General features: G+C 39.8%; 4 protein-coding genes across 5 annotated transcripts; 2 read left to right on the top strand and 2 right to left on the bottom strand.

Moving 5' to 3' along the window:
• The first annotated feature begins 7 nt into the window (after positions 1-7).
• On the top strand, positions 8-8,406 carry LOC111244037 (uncharacterized). The gene is made up of 4 exons (XM_086980587.1): positions 8-106; positions 265-471; positions 1,758-2,231; positions 3,758-8,406. Exons 2-3 carry the CDS (start codon positions 315-317, stop codon positions 2,153-2,155), a joined length of 555 nt encoding a protein of 184 aa, XP_086836713.1. The 5' UTR covers positions 8-106; positions 265-314; the 3' UTR covers positions 2,156-2,231; positions 3,758-8,406.
• On the bottom strand, positions 5,708-6,676 carry LOC147757248 (uncharacterized). The gene is made up of 2 exons (XM_086980588.1): positions 6,495-6,676; positions 5,708-5,951 (listed from the first exon to the last, which is right to left on the bottom strand). The coding sequence occupies exons 1-2, from the start codon at positions 6,674-6,676 to the stop codon at positions 5,708-5,710; spliced, it is 426 nt and encodes a 141-aa protein (XP_086836714.1).
• Positions 8,407-8,879: 473 nt separating the features above from the next.
• LOC111244034 (uncharacterized) lies at positions 8,880-10,999 on the top strand. The gene is made up of 2 exons (XM_022790580.2): positions 8,880-10,425; positions 10,781-10,999. Exons 1-2 carry the CDS (start codon positions 9,143-9,145, stop codon positions 10,887-10,889), a joined length of 1,392 nt encoding a protein of 463 aa, XP_022646315.1. The 5' UTR covers positions 8,880-9,142; the 3' UTR covers positions 10,890-10,999.
• LOC111244035 (UBA-like domain-containing protein 2) lies at positions 10,980-21,862 on the bottom strand. Of its 2 annotated transcripts, none has more exons than XR_015321552.1 (4): positions 20,542-21,862; positions 18,685-18,753; positions 13,722-16,574; positions 10,980-13,135 (listed from the first exon to the last, which is right to left on the bottom strand). XR_015321552.1 is itself a non-coding variant. In XM_086980589.1 (4 exons), the coding sequence occupies exons 2-4, from the start codon at positions 20,650-20,652 to the stop codon at positions 16,341-16,343; spliced, it is 414 nt and encodes a 137-aa protein (XP_086836715.1). In that variant the 5' UTR covers positions 20,653-21,507; positions 21,693-21,862; the 3' UTR covers positions 10,980-16,340. The 2 variants fall into 2 exon arrangements, 1 of the variants encoding a protein (XP_086836715.1); XM_086980589.1 differs by having other exon boundaries at positions 10,980-16,574; positions 20,542-21,507; positions 21,693-21,862.
• Positions 21,863-22,713: the final 851 nt, after the last annotated feature.

Genomic DNA, 22,713 nt, shown 5'->3' with positions numbered 1-22,713 from the left:
CGAGGACCATGTGAGCCAGCTATTTGCACAGACCGCGGCAGGCCTGGTACATTCCCGTCGTGGGGACGCCGAAAACGAGACACTAACAATACGATTAGTATTGTGGGTACGTGCAGACTTGGCCATTTTTAAAAACTATAAATATTAGAGCACTTAACAGCTTTCCTGCTCGAAAGACGATCTAAACGATATTTGCGATATTAGACATAGAAGTGCGCGGATACAGCTGACAATTAAAATGGGAACCTTCAAATTTCTGTTTAGATGTAAATATAACGCATCCAGAAGCATTTCCGCCGACTCAGACAGAGGCAATGAACCTAACAACGACTGAAGTACCACACGAGTCCACCACAGCAATACCATCTACAGATGCTGAAGAGGTTCACGAACTGCTTACCGTCTACCTGTCTCGATCCGACATCCCTAAAGCAAACACCAAGAATAGAGAGAAGCAACAGCCTGTTGCAGGTATAATATACTTCAATCAATAGAACTTTTTGCTCCCTTTTCATACAGGTACAAACGATAACGTTATTCTAGTCTGGCGTGGCACGTTGATTCACTGATTCATTGTAGACCTTCATGTAAAAAAATTGCCCTAACCATATTTACAAAGGTTTCATTTCAAACAAAAGTCTATTGATTTTCTTTGGCAATTTGTAGTTGCCATGCGAATTTCATTAAAGTAGATGTCTACTTTTGGATGTTTTATATAAGATTTTGTGCATCACAAGTCAAGTCCGTATAATTGCTAATCTCTACATTCGTTTTTTTACATCATACGAACTTTCAATTTTGTCGCTTCTATGATTTTCGTACTTTCTTCTAACGTTTCTACGAAATGCCTGCCCGGGTCTAGTGTGTGCTGTTTCGTTTTCGGTCAGCATCGCACTTAACGTTGACACCGGATTGTTTCGATGCATCAATTTGCAATACACAAACGACAAATTGATGTTAGCAACGGCCACTTTCTTTCCTTTGCCCTATCATCATATACTTTCGTTACTCGTTATGGCGTTTCTCCAATCATTGGTTGAGCGCAACTCTACCCTTCCTCCATTTGTAGCATTGCCCCCAGGCAGGGTGTCTCTATAAATACTTTTCGATACCCTTCTTCCCCGTTCGTGCATTGGAATCCAGCACGAATGTCAGTTCCTAGTCCTCGGCCGATATGATCTACAACGGCTATGCGCGTTAGGGTAAAGCGGGCCGTAGTCTTTTGAGCTGTACGCTGAATGGAAGAGACGCCTAGGAGTGCATGCCTCTCATGCGTGTGTGTGTGTGTGTGTGTGTGTGTGTGTGTGTGTGTGTGTGTGTGTGTGTGTGTGTGTGTGGCTGTGTGCGCAAATGGTGTGCTTAAATAGAAATGCCGTAGCTCGCACTTCTGGCCCGTTTGTCCCTTACCCCTAGCCCGTCCTTCCTCTTCTGTTCATAGGAGCTCAGTGACCCGAATCTCATGCCTGCCGTTACCCATGGCCGCTACACTTCCGTATGAATCCAAGAGGAAAGGAACAAAGGCAAAGTAACAGATAAAAAGCAAAAGTGGCAACTAACCACAGAAAGACGAAAAGCCTTTTTTAAAATGTTTACTGATTAGCCCTGCTCTTAGGTCTAGGCGACGCGAACTTATATCTTGCATAGTAGTATCAAAGAGGCTATATTGTTGTGTAAGTGGTGTGTGTCCGTTGTTAGTAATATATTTGTAATGTCGTGTGCTTTTATCTCTTAATTGTAATATCTTGTCGACGCTATAGCGGCTATGCATAAGCGTCCGACAGTATGTGTCGCCCAGGCTGGCTACTATGCAATCATGACGCTTCTCATCTTTCTCGTGTTCACGCTTATGGCTGTGATCTTTGGCTCGACTTTGATCGTCAAACGAGTTCGGATGCAAGCGAAGCTCGCCGGAGTTACTGGGGTATCGTCGCCGTTTTTTGGCCCGTCCAACTCGACCATCGTTGACGAAACGCCTGTCGCTAGCAGTAGTGCGGTAAACGGTAAACAGTACCATTTGGCCCCTAAAACTCGACTCACACCAGCACGCGTCGTGGATGATATGACCGAACCGATCTACACCGACCCTTCATTGTTCGAGGTGTCGAGATCGCTAACGAACTTAGCTGACCAATCAGTCAGTTCCAGCAAACATTAGAACACGAAGGAATTATGTTCTGACAGACAAAACAATGGAGATGACATTGTCGACTTTCGCACAAGTGATAATGCTGGTAATGTAAAAGGACGACATGATTCATACACATAACGAGCTCTTGTAGGTTTTTGAGTCACTGTAGATAGGAGCTCTATAATACCGATAATCATATTGGAAGCCCAGTAGCATAAGCTTAGGTACTATTCTGAATCTACGGCAGATCTGTTTTGTGCGATAATTTTTTAATCATTTAATTTCTTTTCCCCTAGACCCGTACAACAAACATTAAGACTGTCGTGGAATTTTGTTTTGGTATAATTTAATTAGTTGAAGGGGAAGAATATGTTTGGCTCTTCGTACTTAACAGGGCTGGCTCCAATCCCCCACCCGTATGTTTCGAAGCATACGTAGCTACTGTTGACGTCTCAACATCTTTACCTATACAAACTTGAAATTACGCTAATAAATAAAACGTTTCTCTATCTTACGTATAGGCCGTGTTATCGAACAGTCGTTGTCAAACATCAAAATCAAGCTCGGCTGATTTCTACTCTGCAGAGTGAATAGCTTAGATCTCTATCAAGTTGACTTTAAAAACATTCGAATATGATTTGCTACAAAATAATAATGATAATTCTTAGCAAACTAGAGCATGGATTTCCTAACGCGAAACGGATTATGGAGTGGTCATGTTGTGGATGAACAAGTGAGTCTATCAAGTGATTCAGCTGTCAGTCTTTAGAACTTGGCCTTTTCATTGGATTTCCTCTGTCATTGTTTTAAACCATTTTGCGAAAAAGGTAGGTATTTTAGTCAAACTACCGCTTTTTTTTACCGAACTACCATTACTTCAACTAGAACGTATCTAAATAAGAACAAGAGTTTTAGAGCTCAAAATTACCGATATTCCCTCAACATACGCTCCCAAAGCCAACCCAATGTCTTGCCTTAAATTGACCATCAATCACATATCGAACAACATTCGTTTGAAGTATGCAACAGCTAATACGAAGTAACAGCGAAATAGGGGTCGTCCACGTTACGTTAGAACGTAGTACACCGTCCCTTCTGCATATTGGCCATCGTTATTAAGGTCTAAGCGTCAGTCAGCAACAGAAAAATGTATCGAATTTTCAGTCATTCAGTACATGCTTCACACGTAAATACATATCTACAAAAATATATACACCTAACATATAGCGCGAAATCCGTAGGGGGAGTGGGACGCATGCGGCATTGAACCAATTGAGATCATTCTGTACAGCAACACGGTTTACGGTGTAGCCTATCTTCAGCATTTTTTTTTCACTTCTGAGTTCGCTTTACCGACATCACAACCACTCAAAAAGTTTTATAGAAAGCACGTTTTCCAGCGTGCTAATCTTATATCGAAACTTAAACGATGTGTAACAGTAGCGACAGTATGAGTATCTATTATAATCTTAAGTATGATATGGGAATAAACAATTTCATCTATATACTGATCCAAAATCGTATGCTCATTACAACGGCACAGAGGGTAAAAGGCGTACATCAATGTCATTTTATGGTGTCTATTTTGAAAATTATTTTAATGACCCATTTTGCCTCGAACTGTTCAAGGTTTCATCTGATAAATACAAGAAGATAGCAATAGCACGGCACGCCGGTACTCATACGTTCTGCCCCCGTTTACCTAGCGTAAGAATGTGACCCAAAGGAAATGCTAGCGGAAAGTGGCAAGGCACGTGTGCATGTCTCTTGCCCTTCTACTTGTCGCATTCTGACGAAATGGACAGTTGTCCATCAGTGATAACGCATTCGTACGATAGGCTGGACCATCCGTAAATAAAATATAATTATAATGATATAATTATAGTAATAATTATATTTTAGTCGCATGACACCTAGTACTAGTAGTATTAATGACAATGATAAGTATATAATTTTATTACTTTATTATATAATAAACGATAAACCAAGTCATTGGGGTTATATACGTTTAGTGATCACAATTTATTTCAATTGGATTGAATTGTGTCTCGTAGCCGGTAAATTTTTAGAATAAAGGTGATACACCTAACGTTTTGGTAGTAAATGTATTTTGCTTTGATTTTTTTTATTGAGGACTCACATATTCCTTAAGTACAATGTGTATAGCTGGTAAAACTGTGCTGCCTTATTTTATTCTACCGTTTGTGTGCTCGTGAGGTAACACTTACTTCAATGACTGTGGGCCTTTTCTGTTCCAGTTTTAACAGTGTAGATCGAGTGAAGCTGACTGCAATGATCCAATACATCACCTACACTCGCTATTTTATGGTATTATTATTGTGATTATTTATTATTATTATTATGTTATATTATTAGTTACCACAATTTGCGACGAAATATCGAAAATTAATGAGAATAGTTGAAGATACGAATACATCCTGAAGGCGTTTTACGAATGTAAGTTCTTACAGACAAATTCTCTGAGTGATTTATCTCAAGTTTGATAACCAATTTAGAATAACGTTTTCGATTTCCCGATCGGATAAGATTAACCGACCGCAAACCTTTCTTCGTCCTCTGCACACATTGAAAGCTATTAAATGATGAAAAGCGGTTTGTTACAATTCTTAGAGCGTTGAAAAGTTAAAAACAAACCCTCAAAATTTAAGGAAACATTATAGACGCTTAAGGCGCTCAAATATTTCGACTGCACCAATCAGCTTCTACCTACGGAATAATAGCAACCATAGATATAGACAGTAATCGGCCTTTGTCACGCACTAGCATGATGAAAATACGCACAAAATATAGCACGTAGTATACATTCATATTATGTTGACCTTATGCTTGTTATCTTTGCTTTCGAAACCCTTAACATTCTTGTCAGTTGTAACCTCGTCTCATCTAATTGTTGTTGTTACTTATATTAACCCCTTCGTTCCGGATTTTGTGTTGGGGGCTATGACAGGACTTGAGATCGGCACAAATGCCGCGAACGGTCTTGAACATGGACTTTTTATTAGGGCAGAAAAGAATTTACAGAGGCAAGCCTTGACTGAATAGAAAGAGGTAGCGGTGGTGCCAAGGCCAATCGCAGGCGCGATCGCGCACCCACGCAGAATTCATGATTGCCCGCTTTGTCGTAATTGGTGACGCCTCTCGTCATTCTTAATATTTCCTGCTACACACCACTAAGCACAAGGAAGCTCAGGGACTACGCTGCTCCAGATCCGACAAGTCCAGTGCCCTCATTGGATCTCTTCGGGGTTCGCGCAAAGGGCTCCCGGGAGTATCTCGGTCGTTGCGAACTAGGGTCCGAAGGATTTAAAAGGTGCAGACATTGCTACAATAGAGTTCGGAGCACGCCTGAACGAAGCGCGAACGGGATAAAAATGATGATGATGGCCGAGGAAGCGCAACTCAGTGGTCGTGTTATTTTCAGCAACGAAAAGATTATTTGAAAGCATGTGCAGATTTGGCATCGAAAGGCTGAGTGCTAAAGCTCGTCAAGAAGCGCTCGCAAGTCGGCGAAGGTCTGCGTCGTGCGGAACAACCGCGGGACATGATTACCATATGGAATTACACTTGCTGTTGCTCTAGCACTACATGGCGGTCGTCGTTACCAACGCCACTCTCACTTTCCTGTGCTGCCTTGCGCGAGAAAGGTTTAAGAAGATGATTCTGTTTTAGTTTAACGCCGTCATCCTCTCCATGTTGTAATACCCGTCTGTCCGCCTGATTCCAAATTCCTTTGCTTTTAGGAACTGAAAACCAAACGCCGTTACTGTCGTCGACGATATAAGATTGCTGGACGTTCTGCAACCTCAAATGACCAAATCATGATCAACGAGAAAGAACACGTTGAGTCGGTATCAGTTCATAATGTTGCTTAAAGCTATGAATATGCGAATGTACGTGTGTGCGGGTGTGTTTAGGTCTACGAGGTCCAAACAGACAGAAGGGGCACCACGTGAAACGAGTTTACATGGAAAGACGACCACGGAGTATGCTTAAGGCCAGATTAAGTTAGCAAATAAAAATGTAATATGATTTAATGCGGTATAAATGCTAGGCCACCTTCGAACAAGCTGTAATTACACTGTGAAACAAATTAATGTTTGGACCCAACCTTTTGCAGCTTTGTTAATACTGAAGGTGAGCATATATAACCATAACTCGTCTACGTTTTAAAAACAACTCGCAATACATATCGCCGCACAGATTAATGAAAAATTTCGTTTAAGTTTTTTAGTAAGCAACCCAAAGTTAGCATATATTCATATCCAGATGGCCTTCCGTGACAGACGGCTACACGTTTGAAGAGGGGGACCACATAATTGTCCTTAAAGTCTAAGCCTCAACTCACCGGACCTCAGTGAAACACACTTTTCTCAGGAGTATCTTGCTTTTGCTCATCTCACGGCAATGCTGCACAATGAAAATTTCTTCAGCAGGTCCTCGCCTTTTAAAGTGTCCTCGCAACGCCAACCATGTTTCTTCTCGCTGTTCATCGATTCTGATTGGACCTACTCCCTTATGCTCCCACATGACATTACCATTGAATGACGTGGCTATGGTTAGTCGACGGGAAAGGGCAACGTCGACCGGGCAAAGCAGAAGTCTGCTTTAGATCAAACTCTACCCCCCTATCGTCATCACTGTTTTATAGCGCATTGATATTTGCACATGAGGCCGGATGCGTACTAGGTTATGTGCTTGTTAATATTCGAAAACAGGTTCTTCCTGTCCCGCCTCCTTGCCCCCGTACGGAAATAGCGTCCGACGCGATTAAACGCCCACACACGCCCAAATTGTTTTTGACAGCTTCATTGAGTAAATAATTTTACAACGTTAGCAAAAATGAACGTACGTAGGAAAGATGACCGAATTGGGCTGATTGCCTTCGAAGTTGTCTTGGACTGAACATATTAATATGATTTACTAATAGCTCTTTGAAATGGTTCCCGTTCTTGGTAGCACTATTCCGTTGAAAACACATGTACAAATACTCTATATGTGAAATATAGAGAGCCGCCATTCGTCATTAAATAGCGATGCGCTAGGCATCGTGTTGTCATTGCTTTTACTCACCGGCTCATTTACCTCCACTCTCCATAAGCTATTATCATGAATTAATAGCCGAAGTAGTATATATATATAGATAGTAGTGGGGCTCCCTAAAGCCTACGCGGTTCTCTCCGCTGAAGTTATTCGTCCACTGTTGCTGGAGACATTTCAAAGGGGGAGTTTAAAACGAAATCTAAGCACAGCTCACCATAAAGCGCAATCCACAGCCGGGTAAAATAACATGGCCGACACACCCGTGAAATTGTTATAATGAATTACTGACCTTGATTCAGAAGAACATTTCTGTTCTGTGGACAAGAATATATAGGTACAGATATATATATATGTGGCTGATGTCGCAGAAATTACAGCTCAGTATATAACCACGTCGTCGCGTGAGCCCCTATGACTGACACTCAAAGCTCAGCATACGGATTTTGTATAGACTTACGTACACCGCGATATCATAAATGAAGTGAGTAAGGCGAACCCCTTTAGCAATGACGGAAAACAGAGCTCGAGGGCTAGTGCTAAGCGCATATTGATTGTTTATATTGACTTATCAGACATACAACTGCGTCATAATCAGCTCTAAGACACGAAACGATGATTACATAACATACCGTTCGGCAAATAATAAAAACGAATTTTCAAGGCTACCCAAACTCATAAATTATTAAAACCAACTGAATTGCTTTAGATATCAAGAATATGTGGTGACCTTTTTCTTATCTAAAGATGTAATTTTGTCAGATGGGCAAATTGTATATTGAGCTCGTACCTGATGTTTATAGAATGTGAAAGAAGTCTATGTGTTTTCCTGACATCCCAGATTAGGCCACTGGGGCCTGACAACACAGATCAATCATTCCGGCCCTTGAAACATGTTTTTTGTTTCACACTATATATTTAGTACTCTCGTCGTTAGGGGGTACTTCAGTATGGAACGAATTAATTTGTCTAAGCCCGGATTCGAACCTAGTGTACAACTGGTTTCTTGGATTATCATGAAAACACGTTACTTAGTCTACTGTTGCAAACGTTACGTTGTCTACTGTTGGACCTTCATAGCAGAATTATCCTAATGTGTCGCCATTAAATCTATAGGTAAGTGCAACCCATAAAAGGCCAAAAGGGAAAACATTTTTCAATTTTTGTGATATACTGGCAATTCAACAGATGATTAATAAAACAGAATGTTTCTGAACGACGATGCTTGACCCTACTTGTCTAAACACAGGTCAGTTTTAGCAGGTTAATATTGTTTTTTGTTATTTGATTTGTTCACATTTGAATAACACTATAACTGCATAGGAATCCAAGAAACTATTCAATGCCTCTAAAGAATAAGCACCTCAAGAAATAAGCTATCTCTTGAAATAAATTGATAAATGGCAAATCATAGGTCTCTATGTTAATAATAATAATACGATCCTAGGTTATTGGGTATGGTCCCTTATAGTTATGGCATGTAATCGAGCTTTATATGGTTATATAATTACAAGATTTAACCCCAAACATAAACGTTAAGAATTAGTTATTACTAACATTAAGAATGATTTGACCGTATTTTTATCTATGAAAAATTGTCCGTGGCCGTGTCTGGGAGAAAACCAACACTTCCCTGGTAACGGGCCGCCTGCTTTCGCGCTACGGTCGTTCAACGTTAGTCGAGATGAAAACGCATCCATTCGTTTGTATTTTCGTAAACCTTGTCCGTGGTTCACTTCAGAGAACCTACTAACTTCATGCTATATGATGCTAAACAAAGAATAAATTTCGTCCGTAAATGGACCAAGCATATTTCAACGCAACGTTTGTGACTGGCAAAAGATGTTTTCTCACTACAGGGTCCCTTGATGTTTAATGTAATTTAAATGCGTTTCGTAATTAATGTGCCGTGCGCGCAAAATTTAGTGCTTTGTAAAAACCTTTCATTTTATAACGATGGCATCAGCTGGGTCTTCAACAACTGCCTCCAATAGAAGACAGTATTGTGCAGACGTATTTCTACGGGCATGGTTGTGTGCAAAGTCTCCTTTACCAGTTACAGAAATGAAGAAAGAACTTGATTTACTAGGAAATTCAATAGCAATGAATGAGATTTTGAAAGCGGGTAGTCTCAATGAGTTTATTGCCAGGGTTCCCGACCTAACTATCAGAGAAGGTTATGTAGTGCCCGCTCCAGTAAGTAGCTCAACAAAACCATTAGAACGATGTTTATTTGCCCAGATGGACAAGTTCACAAATGTTGATTTAACAGCTATCAACCGTACGCTAGCTGGGGTACAGTTGCAAGCAAAGAGTGGAGATATAGTCAGCGCCTTACGGAAACGAGAACAACTAGAAGAACTTCGAAGTGAATGCCGTCGAAAAAGAGCTGCTCTAGATCAAAGGAAGCAACAATTGGTGGAGCTCAAATCTGTGTCCAGTTCTGAAGACAAAAAGAAGAGGTTTGACGAACTTATTCAGCACCGTAATAAATTGCGAGACCAAGTCGATGAAAAGAAAGGCGTGTTAGAAAAAAAAAATGACTTGGATGTCCTTTCGTGCAATATGGATAAACGTATCGGGGATAAGGAGCGTCAGCTGAACCGACTAACTTTGGATATCAAACGAGTTGAAGAGCAGCTTGTGATAATGGCGCGAGACGGTTTCTCAGAGGCGAAACAACTAGAGAAAGAAATAAATGAAAATCTTAACCAGCATGATACTGATAGAGATCGTACAATGAATGTTTTAGACGTTATTATCCAGGAGAAGTGTGGCCACTCAAAAGCCGTTTTAGAACTTCAAATTGCCGCTATCGAAAGGTTAATTGCAAAAAGTAACGAGGAAGATTCGGAAAAACATCAAAACAATTTGCGTCAACAGTTTCAAGATTATCGAAACAAACTGACTCTATTAAATACTACGGAGGACGATTTGCGTCGGAAACTACGTGAGAGACAAGCGGACCTTACCGAAGTTCTCCAGTTGCCTGTGGTTGAAATTAAACATCTTATTCGAGATACGAATCAGCCAATAGCAGCAACAGGACAAGCCATTGTTAGGCGTCCTGTGATAATTGAGTCACTTGTACAAGATGAACTACCCTGTGATCTTAGCCAGGCGGATGATGACAGTAACCAGCAGGCATTAAACATCGACGATAACAGATGCACTATCTGCCTTCACGACTTCAAATCAGAAGTGTCAGAAGCACTTGCTTGCTCACATAGTTTTCATAGGTTTGTTCTTGGCCTTCATGTAAAAATAGCAAAAACAAACTTTTGCGTATACTGCATAAATATGGAGTATGAAGTATTTTTCGTAACGCAGTAAGATTATTATTATTTTATATAGTCTAGATATTTATATTTATATGAAAATAAATAATGTCTAATATTTAATTTGTTAAAGAGAGAATATCGCTGTATTGTCCACAAGTTTCAGAATTATTTTTTCCTAGGTTAGGAACAGAAAGGCTGATACAAATCGACCTTATCGATAGCTTACTAGTTTGTTTTATATTTTGATTGTCTACTGGCAGTGCTGTAATTAGACATTTACCAAGTCTTACATTATGTTCTCGTTTTTTTACAGTTCGTGTCTAAATACTATGCGCTCATTTGGCCAGGACTTATGCCCTCTTTGTCGACGCTACGAACCACCGTCCGCAAAATTTCCCTCTTTGACAGACTCTAATACTTAAAAAGGATCAAATTCTTCATAAAGATTATATATGATATCAATATTGTATAGAAAGGAAGTGCAAAAAAGGCTGGGAATAAATACACACGGGTGGATGTTGATCTTCGCTAAGCATACTGGAGTTGTCGATATATAGCTGAATTTATTTACATATAAATGTACACTTTACAAACCACGTTGTTGTCATCCGCGTTCATTATATTTTTATTATTTTTTAATTATTTTTTTTATTGTCGATGTTACTGAATCTATTATGTCATAGTCCAATGGGGACTTCACTAGCTCATAGATATTCGCAACTACGCTAGCGTTCATATGCAATGTATAAGCTACAACTCGGCCGACAATTAGCCGTCCTTATTTGCTTCGCTCTGACTACAATGCTCGCAACCAGGCGATGCGCAACAAGACAGAGTCACCCATGCTGAGCACTTATCTCTTCAAAAAATAGGGTCGTTGGATCTTCTGTTTGAACTTGTTAAGGACCCCAACCGCAAACCTTGGGTAAGTCTTCCTCTTATAAGCGAAAAAAACTCACAAACGTTTCAACAATTGGCTCCTTCATCGAGTCGACTTTCATATGTTATTATATATCTGATAGCTTGCCGGTTTAGATTTTGTTGCGACATCATCGTGTGTGAACGAACGTAATGCATCCTCACGCTGTTAAGGAGGTTATTTCAAAACTGTGAGGAAATGCGGAATAAATACAGGAAATATCATCGGGAAATTAACACCTGTGTCATTTGCTGCTTGGCCATCCATAGAGCAACAGCAGGCAAAAGCGATTATCCGACATTGAAAAGCTTGTTGTCAGTTCTCCCTTTCCTTTTCACCCGGAATCTCTTCCCCTTTCAATCTTCTCACGCTTGGCTCTTTCCGTTCGTTACGTTTTACTTATCAATAATGTGCTTAGCTTATTGTTGTGTAGAAATATTTCGACTTTTTGCCATCACACTAGACGACTGCTGTCACCTTAACTTCAAATAACATCTTTGTCCTTTTCATGATTGCGAAGCTCGTGACGATTTCTTTGACAATTCTATCCAGTACTTTTCAACTTTTTCCCATCCAACTTTTCACCAGTGCTAATTGACATCTTGTTGATGTAAAGGTATTGCAATAATTCCACGCATGGGCGAACATGCACATGAAGTTGGTTATGATCTAGCTTTTTAACAAGTCGAACCTTAGTTGCCAAGTTATCGATTAGATCTAAAGGGTTAGCATGAATTTGGCGCCATACGTTACATCGTCTTAAATATTGCGGTCTTTCGTATTTCGTCTTTACTACTACATTTCAAGACGCGTCAAATGTCGACTATAGAAGCATCATTACATCGTTGTTTTTCATTCGAAATGAGCATTTGGTACTTTGCTACGCCCTAGAACGCCTCTTCACTGCGACTTCGGCTACTACTGCTATAACAATATTAGACCAATATTAGTAAGCATTATTATTATAAGGAACGCTTTCCATGAGGTACTGAGCTTCGTCGGTTCCATACATTTCAATCAATCTTTTTCTTGCTGACTTCATGTCGAACACCGACTTCGAACGCCTTTTTAATAACAAAGCTTTCAAATCTCGAGTTATAATGGTTGCACATACTATATTATGTTAAACATCTCTAACATGTAGTCACTAGATTTAATACCATTGCTAGTATACTACGAAGAAAGTTACGAGTATGAATAAAAAATCTTTTTTTTTTCAATATGCTACAAAGCCGTATCTCGCAGTGCCTTCTGGAACGCTTCGGCAAAACACAACAGGGCAGGAATAATTAATGCTGATTGGAATCATTTCATTACAAAAGGGATATATGGCGCTCAACTAAGGCATATGCTAAACATTGAATCTCAATCAATTTTCTTTCATTTTAATTGGTCCTTCCTATTATACGAGAAATTCGCAAGACGACGGGGACGTTTGTATCGATGCCCTTTCGCAGATCTTTGGATCATATCACTGAATGGCGTGCGTCATGACAACTCTTATCTAGTAGAAACAATAAATGAAACACGTTGCTCCTTTTCATTCCTTCCTGTGTTTATCACACGTAGTGTCGATACATGCTGAACACCAGCGAACGATTTAGTTCGGATGATATCACTCGATACGCGTAAGAGCTGTAAATGTTCTCAAGCGATACCCGGCTGCTAGAATAGATTATCAGCGATATGTGCATCCGTGCATTTATTCTTGTGTATGCATATCTGTTAGGCTTGCTGTGCACGCCCACTCTTAAACATAAAAAGAAAAAAAACTAGTAAAAAGTTTTCAACAATTTTATCTTTCCTTACATGCCCTTGACTAAGCATTTTTTTTTCTATACGTTTTCCTGTGTAGTGGCCACATCAGTTCTATTATGAGGTTGTCGACTATGAGGCTCCTGCTACAGGTGTATTGAGCACATCCATTTACTGAACGTAGCTTATATTCGATAAGCACGCATTCAACCCCATTTTGTCCTCAATCATCGGTTTTGAACTCTCGACTGTTATAGCTAACCCGCTACACAAGAGAATTGAGCTAATTCTATTTCTGAATAACGTTAAACACGAGTCGAATCCGCCACGAATAGAACCACCATAGAAATGTCCGTCTCCACGACTATTTGCAAATGGATAAGGTAGTATGGCTTTCCGATGTACGAAACTAAACATATCCAATTGCAAAATTAAATAGAATGAAAGGTAAGTGTCTGGTGCGTGCTATAACATATTTGTATCAACTCGCTAGATAATAACATTATACGAATACAGCTTTGAACCGTACCATAAAAGGACGCGGGAAAAAGACAAATAATCCAACGTAGATTGCACTTACGATATTACTGTATTGATCCATTGACGAATAAGGCTGATAAGTATGCCTTCTGCTTGAAATGAACAGGCGCTCAAAGGTTGCTTGCTAGATATTTTATCTGTTTACTTCTAAAATTGTTCTCATTATTATTTCTGCAGCTGCCCTGCTGTTCCACTCGTTTGTTTCAGCTCGAAACCACTACTACGTAATCGAAGTGAATGCTAAAGGTTTTCCTCGTTGAGCTTTATGCTATGCACGCGATCCAGTTTCATCAACCATCCGAAGATGATCATCATTCTCATCACACATTACATATGATTATTTTTAATGACAATAATTTAAATGATTAATTAAATATTCACCAAACAAAACATTAGTGCTTCTCACTACTGCCTCTCGAGCATCCACTTGCCAACGTCACGCACGCCAGTCATTCCATCTCAATTATTACACGTATCTGTGTAACGTATTTTACATTCATTGTCGTCAGATCTGCTCAGTTATCAGTGCCATGTTCTAAGTCACATTCAACAACAAAACACAATGCCCGATATGATCTTGTCAATAGCTATAATATAATAATAAATAGGTGATGGCGCAGGATCAGTATTGGCTTTATCTTTTCTCAGGCGAAAAATTATTAATAATGTGTTTTGAAACGTTATTAATATTAGATAATAGTGTGTGGCATAAACTATTTGTAGTCATGTGTCAAGAAGGTGATGATAATGCTTCACATGTATATGCAAGCTAGGCCTTTTGTATTGTCTTTGACATGCACGTGTACGTTTGTACGTGTGTGAGTGTCCCTCAATTTATACTATCGACGTTTTATAATGGAAATGATTGCGATGCAAATGAAAATCTCCAACGCGATAAGAGCTCAACCTTTACCACAAGTTTCTCGTTGTCATCACATATACAGACCTTCACTATATCATCACTTCACAGTTATACTCATACGTATCATTATTATTTTTACTATTAGTTTCGACAGTTCTTCAAGTTCGATAGATACATCGCACACCATTGTGACGACGTTCTAATATATATATATATATATATATATATATATATATATATATATATATATATATATATGTGTTCTTATACAATACACTCAAATCTCATAAATATCAATAATATGTATATGAATATTATTGTTGCTCGCGGGAAGCGGTAGCGGAGGCAAATTACCACACAACTAGAGCTATTAGGCTCTACTCTCTACATATACATACACACAGATAGAGGGTTGGGCATTTGGTTTTCACTGTTAATAACCTGTGTCGTAGAATATAATCAATTAGTATTGACGAATATCTATTATGCATCATTGCCGTACTTACTCGTATATATATATATGCGTTAATATTTTATATCAATGAAATTAGGAAAACCGCCTGTTAGGGTTGTCGTTTCGTCATGGGTGCAACTGTATATCTGTTGTATTATCAAATTAAAGGTTATTATTTTTAAGTGGTACTCTTATGGGTGTTGTTCTTTACCATTAGATACAACGAATGAAAAAATAAATGAGGTGCGTTATCTAGTTTGAGATGTAATTGATAAATGGATACATGGTTCATGTCAGCATTTGCGTGAAGGCCCGCAGCATGCAAATGATACAACCGCATGAATAAGTTCGAGTTTCAACTTCTGAGCCTTCTGAACGTTGCTGCCACCTCGCAACGTTAATGGCAGCCTCGTACAGAAGCAGCCGCAACATTCTAGCAGCATCGACTACTTTCCGGGATTCGTGTAGAGACCCGTTTGTGACAATGATAACAGGCTTTTCTGTCAATAAGAAGTGAAATAATATACTGAGAGAACAATAATTATAACGTGGACAAGGAATGTGCACCACGATTCGCTGAATGGACTAATTACTGAACTCATTCAGATGATGTAGCAATCGATCGGACATTAGGAAATACCATGAGTATGAAATGCAAGTAGATCTAGTTCTTTTTTCCCGATCTGACAGGCAACGCCTTCTATATACAGCGAGAAATCGAGTGATTCTTTCACAGCCTTTGTCATTAGATCATGTTCAACCTTATACTGGATAGCGTCAATCGATTACAACCAAGTAAAGCAAACGTACAACTAAAATATTTTCTGGATAAATAGGTACACCTGGTTGCTAATTTCATCTTGATGCCTCACCTTCATTTTTCCACTTCCGATGCCACGAATACCAGCATTTTACTTTTGACGTTATCTCACTGCAGATGTCGCTAGAGTTCTGTTTGTGTGTATGTAAATAAGTTTATCTACTTCTCCGTGTAGATGTTGCATGCTATTGTATTGTTTTTCGCTTGTGCAACCTGAGCGCTACGCTCCGGCCCTCACTGCAACTTCACGTATGACTACTTCGTGAGGCAACATTATCTCCTGAGCATAAACTGTATTCCACAGACACTGTAGTAGTAATAGCCACTACACCAAGAAACTTTGATCTTTTTTCTTATTTGAAAAAAAGACCGACTGGGTTAGACGGCTTTACTTGCCCTATAAATAATCAAGAATTCGCAAATCTTCCTCCAAGGGCTACCTGCTCCCATATCTGTGTAGACTATTTTCTTGGTTCATGTAATCTTCCTGTATGTTCATGCACCCCCATTCTCCGGTGATTAATTAATTGCTCGTGTTTCCAGCGGCGTTTCGTTGTGGATGCTGGTGATGTTGTTGCGGGTATTGCGAGTGCTGCGGACCTCGCATGGCTTGTAGACCTTTAGGTGAACTCTGCCCCCGGTACGAGGGACAGTCAGGGTGGGAGGTGGTATTTGGCGAAGTCGACAACTTCGAGAATGCGGTCAACGTCTCCGGAAAATTAGGCGGTGTAGCCGGCGTATTGGCAGGCGTGCATATCTGAAAGTTAATAGAAAACTTAGCTATAAGGAAATATCAATTTACTTTTATGAATGCTTTTTAAGCCAGATATTTTACAGCTTTAAATCAGTTTTGCAGATGATTCATCACAATCAGGACATGGGGTAAGTATGGTGTGAAGTAAATATGCAACAACAAGCATTGATGACGCTGACTCACAAAAAATGTCGATATTAATAACATAGATCTCATACTACGGTTCAGTTTGCTAAAACTCGACAAAAGCAGTTCCATTATTTTTGGGGTTTTAATTGATTCTAGTAAGAAAAATGCGGAGAGTCTACCAAATAGAAGGGTTGCTCTGCATATGTTAGCTACACATGTTGAACTACGCTTCTGGTGAACTCTACAAAAGCAACACCGTTGATCAATTTAAATAATGTCACATAAAATACTTACAACCCTTTATTATAAACTCTAGCTTAAATATGCCAAAATATTTTATATTCGGCACTGCCGATACGCAATATTTCAGAAGCGGTATGCTTATGTAAAACCATAAGCCATTTTTTAACGGCACGATAGTGTCACTACAGTGATTTGTTATTTATATTATTGTCTTATAAGAATGTGATCGCTTGAAATATTTCCTAGGGCTTTCAATTGTGAGCCTGACAAGGAACTATGGACGCAGCAAGTACCACATTATACGGGTGGCCTTGGTTTTAAGACATTGGCTTATACATACTCGCAAAATTAAGCGTGAAGTCTAGCAGGGACGCAGACAGATTGTTTATATCTCAGACTTAGCGCTCATTTCCATCCCACTTTTGCAGTTTGTGTTCATTGCGCATTAACAAAATTTTAGTCCAGTAAGTTATCATTTACCTGCACGACAGACGCCAAATTATAAATTCATTATATCAAGATAAATGACACTGTGCTAACTGCTACTCCTTAATAAAATTATTTTTTTGTCGAAAGGTTTCGGAAATTAAAATTGCACTGCTAATATTACTTCGAGTATTCCTAATGTGGGTGGCTTCCAGGCACCGACAGTCGCGTGAGACTTTTACCGACAATTTTAAATAGCTGGTTCTTCCTGATTTTTTTCGTTGTTCCAAATGTAAAGACTAGGATTGCATCAGCTCAGTGGGTGTCTTAGGTGAAATGAAATGTGGACTGTTTAGAACAGCATATCAATGTTAATGTTAGAGTGTGGATATTAATGAACGCAACCATTCCAACATACACATCACTAATGGATGAAAGATTAACATTCCCAGCATTTGAAACTATTTTTTAGGACCCCCAGATAACTGGCAGAAAAAAACGCTTATAGTAATCGTGTTTACCTGAGACAAAAACGATTATAAGGTCAAATACTAAATAGATAAAAGGGTTTATATCTCAAATAAAATTAACATGGTAGCCGCGATTCACGTTACACTAATCTGTTCTAAATAAAACGCGACCGGTTACCAATCCCGTCAAAGCAACGGAATGATTGGTTTATCATTTATGCCATAAACAATGGCCGTTCAAACGACTACACACTTAAAAAGTTGAACAGGTGTTGTTTCAACACCTCGTTTGGCACGATCGTGCACAACTAATACATAGAAGCTATTTAATTAATGGGCATGTATATGTAAAATCATCAGGCGCAATTTGTCTGACTTGGTGCTGTTGCAGTGGTGACGTATTTGCGTACTAAACCTAAAACATGTAAGACGGCTTAAGTTAGAAGCGTAAGGGGCGCGACACACTTGGTTTCGAGTTGAGAGGGGGCCACCCATCTGAAGCTGAACTTAAGCAGTACCCGACGTAGAACACGAAACATGGATTCAATTCGTCTAAGTAGACTTTTCGCATTCGAACAGATAGTAAATTCTCTATTATTAAACGTTTCGGGCCATCATCCCTGATCGTAAATCCCTAATCAATAGTTTTTTTTCTCTACCATAACTATGCTTTAAAGCTACAGAAATTTTATTTTAGGTAACTATTACATAAAGAATATATTAAAGATATTACTGTAATTAATGTAAACGCACAAATACAATATGTAATAAACATATGGAAAGTAAATACAGCAATGGAATTTGACAAAATATATTCCATCTTGCACTGGCATAAATAAACTCACCGGGTTATATTGCGTTGGTCCAAAATTAACGTTGACGGCTGCTTCCTCCCAAAAAACACTCAACGCCTTCTGCAATTGGTGAAAATCAAAACACAACGAAATGAAAAACGAAAATTTGCTAATATTATATGTACCTACATACTCGTGCTCTAGGTTCCGAGTGAAACAGCCATAATTTATTAATATTTAAATTGTTTGTGTACATTATTAGTATTCTTATTATCCGTATAATTACTTGTCAAAATGTAGTTGATAACTATAATGCTTCCAATATAATACGCTAATCACCATGCGCGCAGATTTTCGGGTTCGATCAAGGATTTTTTAACAACACGGACTAAGAAAAGTAGGCTTACGTAATCTTACTAAATTGTAAAACTAGAATCTATTTGGGTTTCCTCTATAATATATACTGGCAGGTCAACCAATCAAAGCTTATCCAGTTCTTGCTTTGATATTCATCACGGGTATATATATATATAAATTTAAACAGTGATTCGTTACGGGTTTCATGAGTAAATAATGCTACACAACAGCTGTAGCAGCAGCCGCGTGTCCTTGACATTGCACTTTATAAACCAAGTTATTTTTAACGTCGATGAAAACTTCTATTTAGTAATTGTTTCAAATAAAGCCGTAATTGGCTTGTAGTCATCTAGTGATTAGAAAAATGAAAATTCAAAGAAAAGCCTATCCAAAGATTTTAGATAGGCAGTTGAGGTCACTCTTAGTCTGCAACATAATAATAAAACAAGCTATCTGGCTCGTGCTATCGCTACGGCGTGGAAACAGCACGTGGTAACAGACGGGAAAAACATTAGTCTACTAAGAATATTTCGCCAATAATGTCTAAGATAGACTAAACAAAGCCTAATATACGGGCAGCGCACGAACGTCGAATAAATCGATATTTTGCATTGTAGTCTTTTTTACTTGAAACCATTCAGCTCAAAGAACTTTAACAGAATTGGATTAGTTGTGTGAGTAACACGTTCAGTACAACAGCACCTATATCGATCGATTATATGAAATAACGACTTTCTCATTACTAGATGTTACTCTTGATGCTCACTTTGATTCATCCTATAAACGGTATTCTACCAGAATTCAATGATGTTGAACGCATCCATCTATCTTCAAAAGGCTATCGAATTTCCCAACAATAAAATGGCACTCTTTTCCTCTCGTTTTCTATTCTACCGGGCGAAAGTCGTTAACTTGTTAAATAGTTCATCTTGATCTACTCATGTTTGTTTTCATTTTTGTTGCCAACCAAAAAGAAATGATTGATATAGCTCGTATTTCAGTAATCCATCCGTCGTTGCCCGCCACCGCGTTTACTGCTAAAACGCAAATTCGTAACCCGCGCATTCTGTTTAGTCGTTGTGCGGGTTATTGCCTTGATACTGTCAGTGGGTACATTAGGTACAAAAAATAATAGCTAACCATAAAGCTAATAGTCGGCCAATCTATTCGTGTTCATTTGGCGCCTGTAGCGCGCCTCTGCGTACAAGCAACACCCGTTAATTAGGTCACATATATATTGTGAATATCGAGCAAGAAGAGTGTTTTTATATATGCGCGCAGACATACAAACAAACAAACACACACACACGCCGGCGACAACAATGTGTATATAGGCTTAAATGCGATACGATCTTGTGGAAAACGGGTATGGTGGTTTCTTTAATTTCTTCTGTAAAATGTATATACTTCTGTTATTGTATACAGTTAAGTACCACTTCTACACAGTTTGAACACACTATGAAAGTGATTTATACGCGTAGGCGTTCTATACTCTCTCGAGCGAAAACAACAATGTATCTGCAGAACCTATGTGTTCTCTTCCTTTCTCACCTCGAACTGCCACTGGGTTGATTGAAGCAGCTGGCGCGCTTGGTCATGCGCGCAGCCTGCCATCAACACGAACTGATTCACCATCAGCTGCTGCCTCATCTGTTCATCCATGGTAGCGGAAGCAACAGCAGTTGTTTGTTTGGTCCTACTATTCCCGGACAGACACTGCTGTTGCGGACCACTAGGATTACTAGTGCCGGTTAGTTAATGGTCTATGAGATGAGGCCAAAAGCGAACAGACCACCACCACCAACAACAACAACAACAACAACAACAACAACGACGACGACGACGACGACGACGACAACAACAGCAACAGCAACAACAACAACAGGGACGACGACGGCAACAGCACACGATATTCTAAACTGCTGCTGCTGCTGCTGCTGCTGCTGCCACTGCAATACACTCACATTTACACAGACCAACACACACTAAGACTCACTTAGTAGTCACACTTAGGTAGTAGTTTACAAGTCTATTGGTCCTCTCTGTTTGCTGTTGTCCGCCGTACCGCAAGCGAGCTGGCCGGAGCGCACGAAGGACGTACGCAATGCTCGTTCCTACGTTCACCACCTGAGTTACTTCTATTGTTCGTGTGGTGACTGTGGTCGAAATCAGTAACAATAACAAAAACAGCAGCAGGTTCTCTTCCGAGTAGCTTATGTTATGACTGCACTGCTTGTTATCGTCTTTGTTGTTGTTATTGTCGTCGCGGGCGCGCTGTGGCGTATTCACAACAAAAACAATATCTGTCGCTACGAATGCAACTCTCGCTGCGGCCGCCGGCACTTGTTGGAGATGAACCAACTCACAGCCCCGATGAACAGTGTCAAACGTTGCGTTGCTAGTTCCCTAATAGTTACCCGTGCTGCCCCTTCCCTGCTATACGATGCCAACAGCAGATTACGTTCGAAGCGTAGTCTCTACTCGTATAGATGACGCTGTCACGGACAACCACATCGACTGAACAAATAGCCCCGACAGTTAGTGTTATCACGGTTAGACCCGCAACATGAAAATCAGACACAAAAATCCAAGTTTATTAGTATTATTTGCCCTTCGCAATTTCCGCTTGATAGTATTGGGGGAGAGAGTAAGCGGAACGGATGAGACAGGGCGGCACTGCAAAAATTCTACGTTGCCTGTACCCCGTGAGCATATGCGAACTCGATTTGACGATCGTTATTCGTTTCTCGGAGTTTTCGAGCGCAGCTACGCACTGCCGTGCAGGAACGTAACATTACTACACAAAATAGACAATAACAGAGCGCATAGCAGCAGCACCTCGGCAGCCGCTACCACGTCTACAATAATAATAACAATACACAGTCATCAAAGCCTGCGCACGGACACGCCAAAACATCAACAAACACAGCTGCTACCCGCGGGATGGTCGCGTGAACACAATCATAACGTCACTGCGCTAGCCAAGATGGCGGCAGTGAACCTCAAAGCCCTAAATCTGTGAGCCAATGTCAGTAAAGGTTTTTTTTTTTTGTGTCCCTAAACAAGAATATGGCGACATCTCGTCAGGCTAGGATTAAGTAGATTTGCAGAAAAATAGGTTACGAATTATAAATGACCTGCAGAAATTTTGAGCGCCAGCATTGGAGCGCTAGTGGATTGTAACGTCACATCCGTCCTGAATGTGGCCGCTACTCTGCTTCTGGAGTGGGTATCTTGCCGGGTACCGCCGACTCATATTGTCCGCTGACCCGCGTCGAAGATGGTAAATCAAAGTGAAAAAGAGGGACTGACTTAATGGTCGGCCGACTGTATCTGATTGATATGGCTTGCAGATGGTTTTACTGGATAAATGACGTTACCAGGCCGGACTTCTACTTCGATGTAGGAGAGCGCATATCATGCGGACATTATGCATTGAAATACGTAGCGAGAGGCGACGAAAGTGCTTTGAATTATTTTTTACAGTGAAGAGCGTAATGGTGCTATGGGTCGAATCTCTAAGTCTTTTTTCCTTAGATGCAACATGCTCTTAAATCTAAATAGTGCAATAAATTATTTTCGATATTATTGCCTGCAGTTTGTAATCACATAGAACAAACTGATATTGTTTCCTTGGAGTACTGAATAGTTTTCACGACATTTTAGACCGGCCTAGAGTGAAACAACGGAATGCTTTTCTAGATACACTGAACATTTTAGAAG

This window comes from Varroa destructor, unplaced genomic scaffold (assembly GCF_002443255.2).
Source record: "Varroa destructor unplaced genomic scaffold, Vdes_3.0 BEIS01000002.1, whole genome shotgun sequence".
NCBI classification, from domain to species: Eukaryota; Metazoa; Arthropoda; class Arachnida; order Mesostigmata; family Varroidae; genus Varroa; species Varroa destructor.
This window is presented reverse-complemented; position numbering and strand designations above follow the sequence as displayed.

What these genes read in the sequence shown, in the direction of transcription:
- LOC111244037 (XM_086980587.1), top strand. Translation starts at nt 315, where the DNA reads ATGAACCTAACAACGACTGAAGTACCACACGAGTCCACCACAGCAATA. An exon ending in GAAGCAACAGCCTGTTGCAG is followed by an intron (nt 472 to 1,757) that starts GTATAATATACT and finishes TCGACGCTATAG; the next exon opens with CGGCTATGCATAAGCGTCCG.
- LOC147757248 (XM_086980588.1), bottom strand. Translation starts at nt 6,676, where the DNA reads ATGTGGGAGCATAAGGGAGTAGGTCCAATCAGAATCGATGAACAGCGA. An exon ending in GTGTGTTTCACTGAGGTCCG is followed by an intron (nt 5,952 to 6,494) that starts GTGAGTTGAGGC and finishes TGGTCATTTGAG; the next exon opens with GTTGCAGAACGTCCAGCAAT.
- LOC111244034 (XM_022790580.2), top strand. Translation starts at nt 9,143, where the DNA reads ATGGCATCAGCTGGGTCTTCAACAACTGCCTCCAATAGAAGACAGTAT. An exon ending in TGCTCACATAGTTTTCATAG is followed by an intron (nt 10,426 to 10,780) that starts GTTTGTTCTTGG and finishes GTTTTTTTACAG; the next exon opens with TTCGTGTCTAAATACTATGC.
- LOC111244035 (XM_086980589.1), bottom strand. Translation starts at nt 20,652, where the DNA reads ATGGATGAACAGATGAGGCAGCAGCTGATGGTGAATCAGTTCGTGTTG. An exon ending in CAACCCAGTGGCAGTTCGAG is followed by an intron (nt 18,754 to 20,541) that starts GTGAGAAAGGAA and finishes CACCAATTGCAG; the next exon opens with AAGGCGTTGAGTGTTTTTTG. An exon ending in GACCAACGCAATATAACCCG is followed by an intron (nt 16,575 to 18,684) that starts GTGAGTTTATTT and finishes ATTAACTTTCAG; the next exon opens with ATATGCACGCCTGCCAATAC.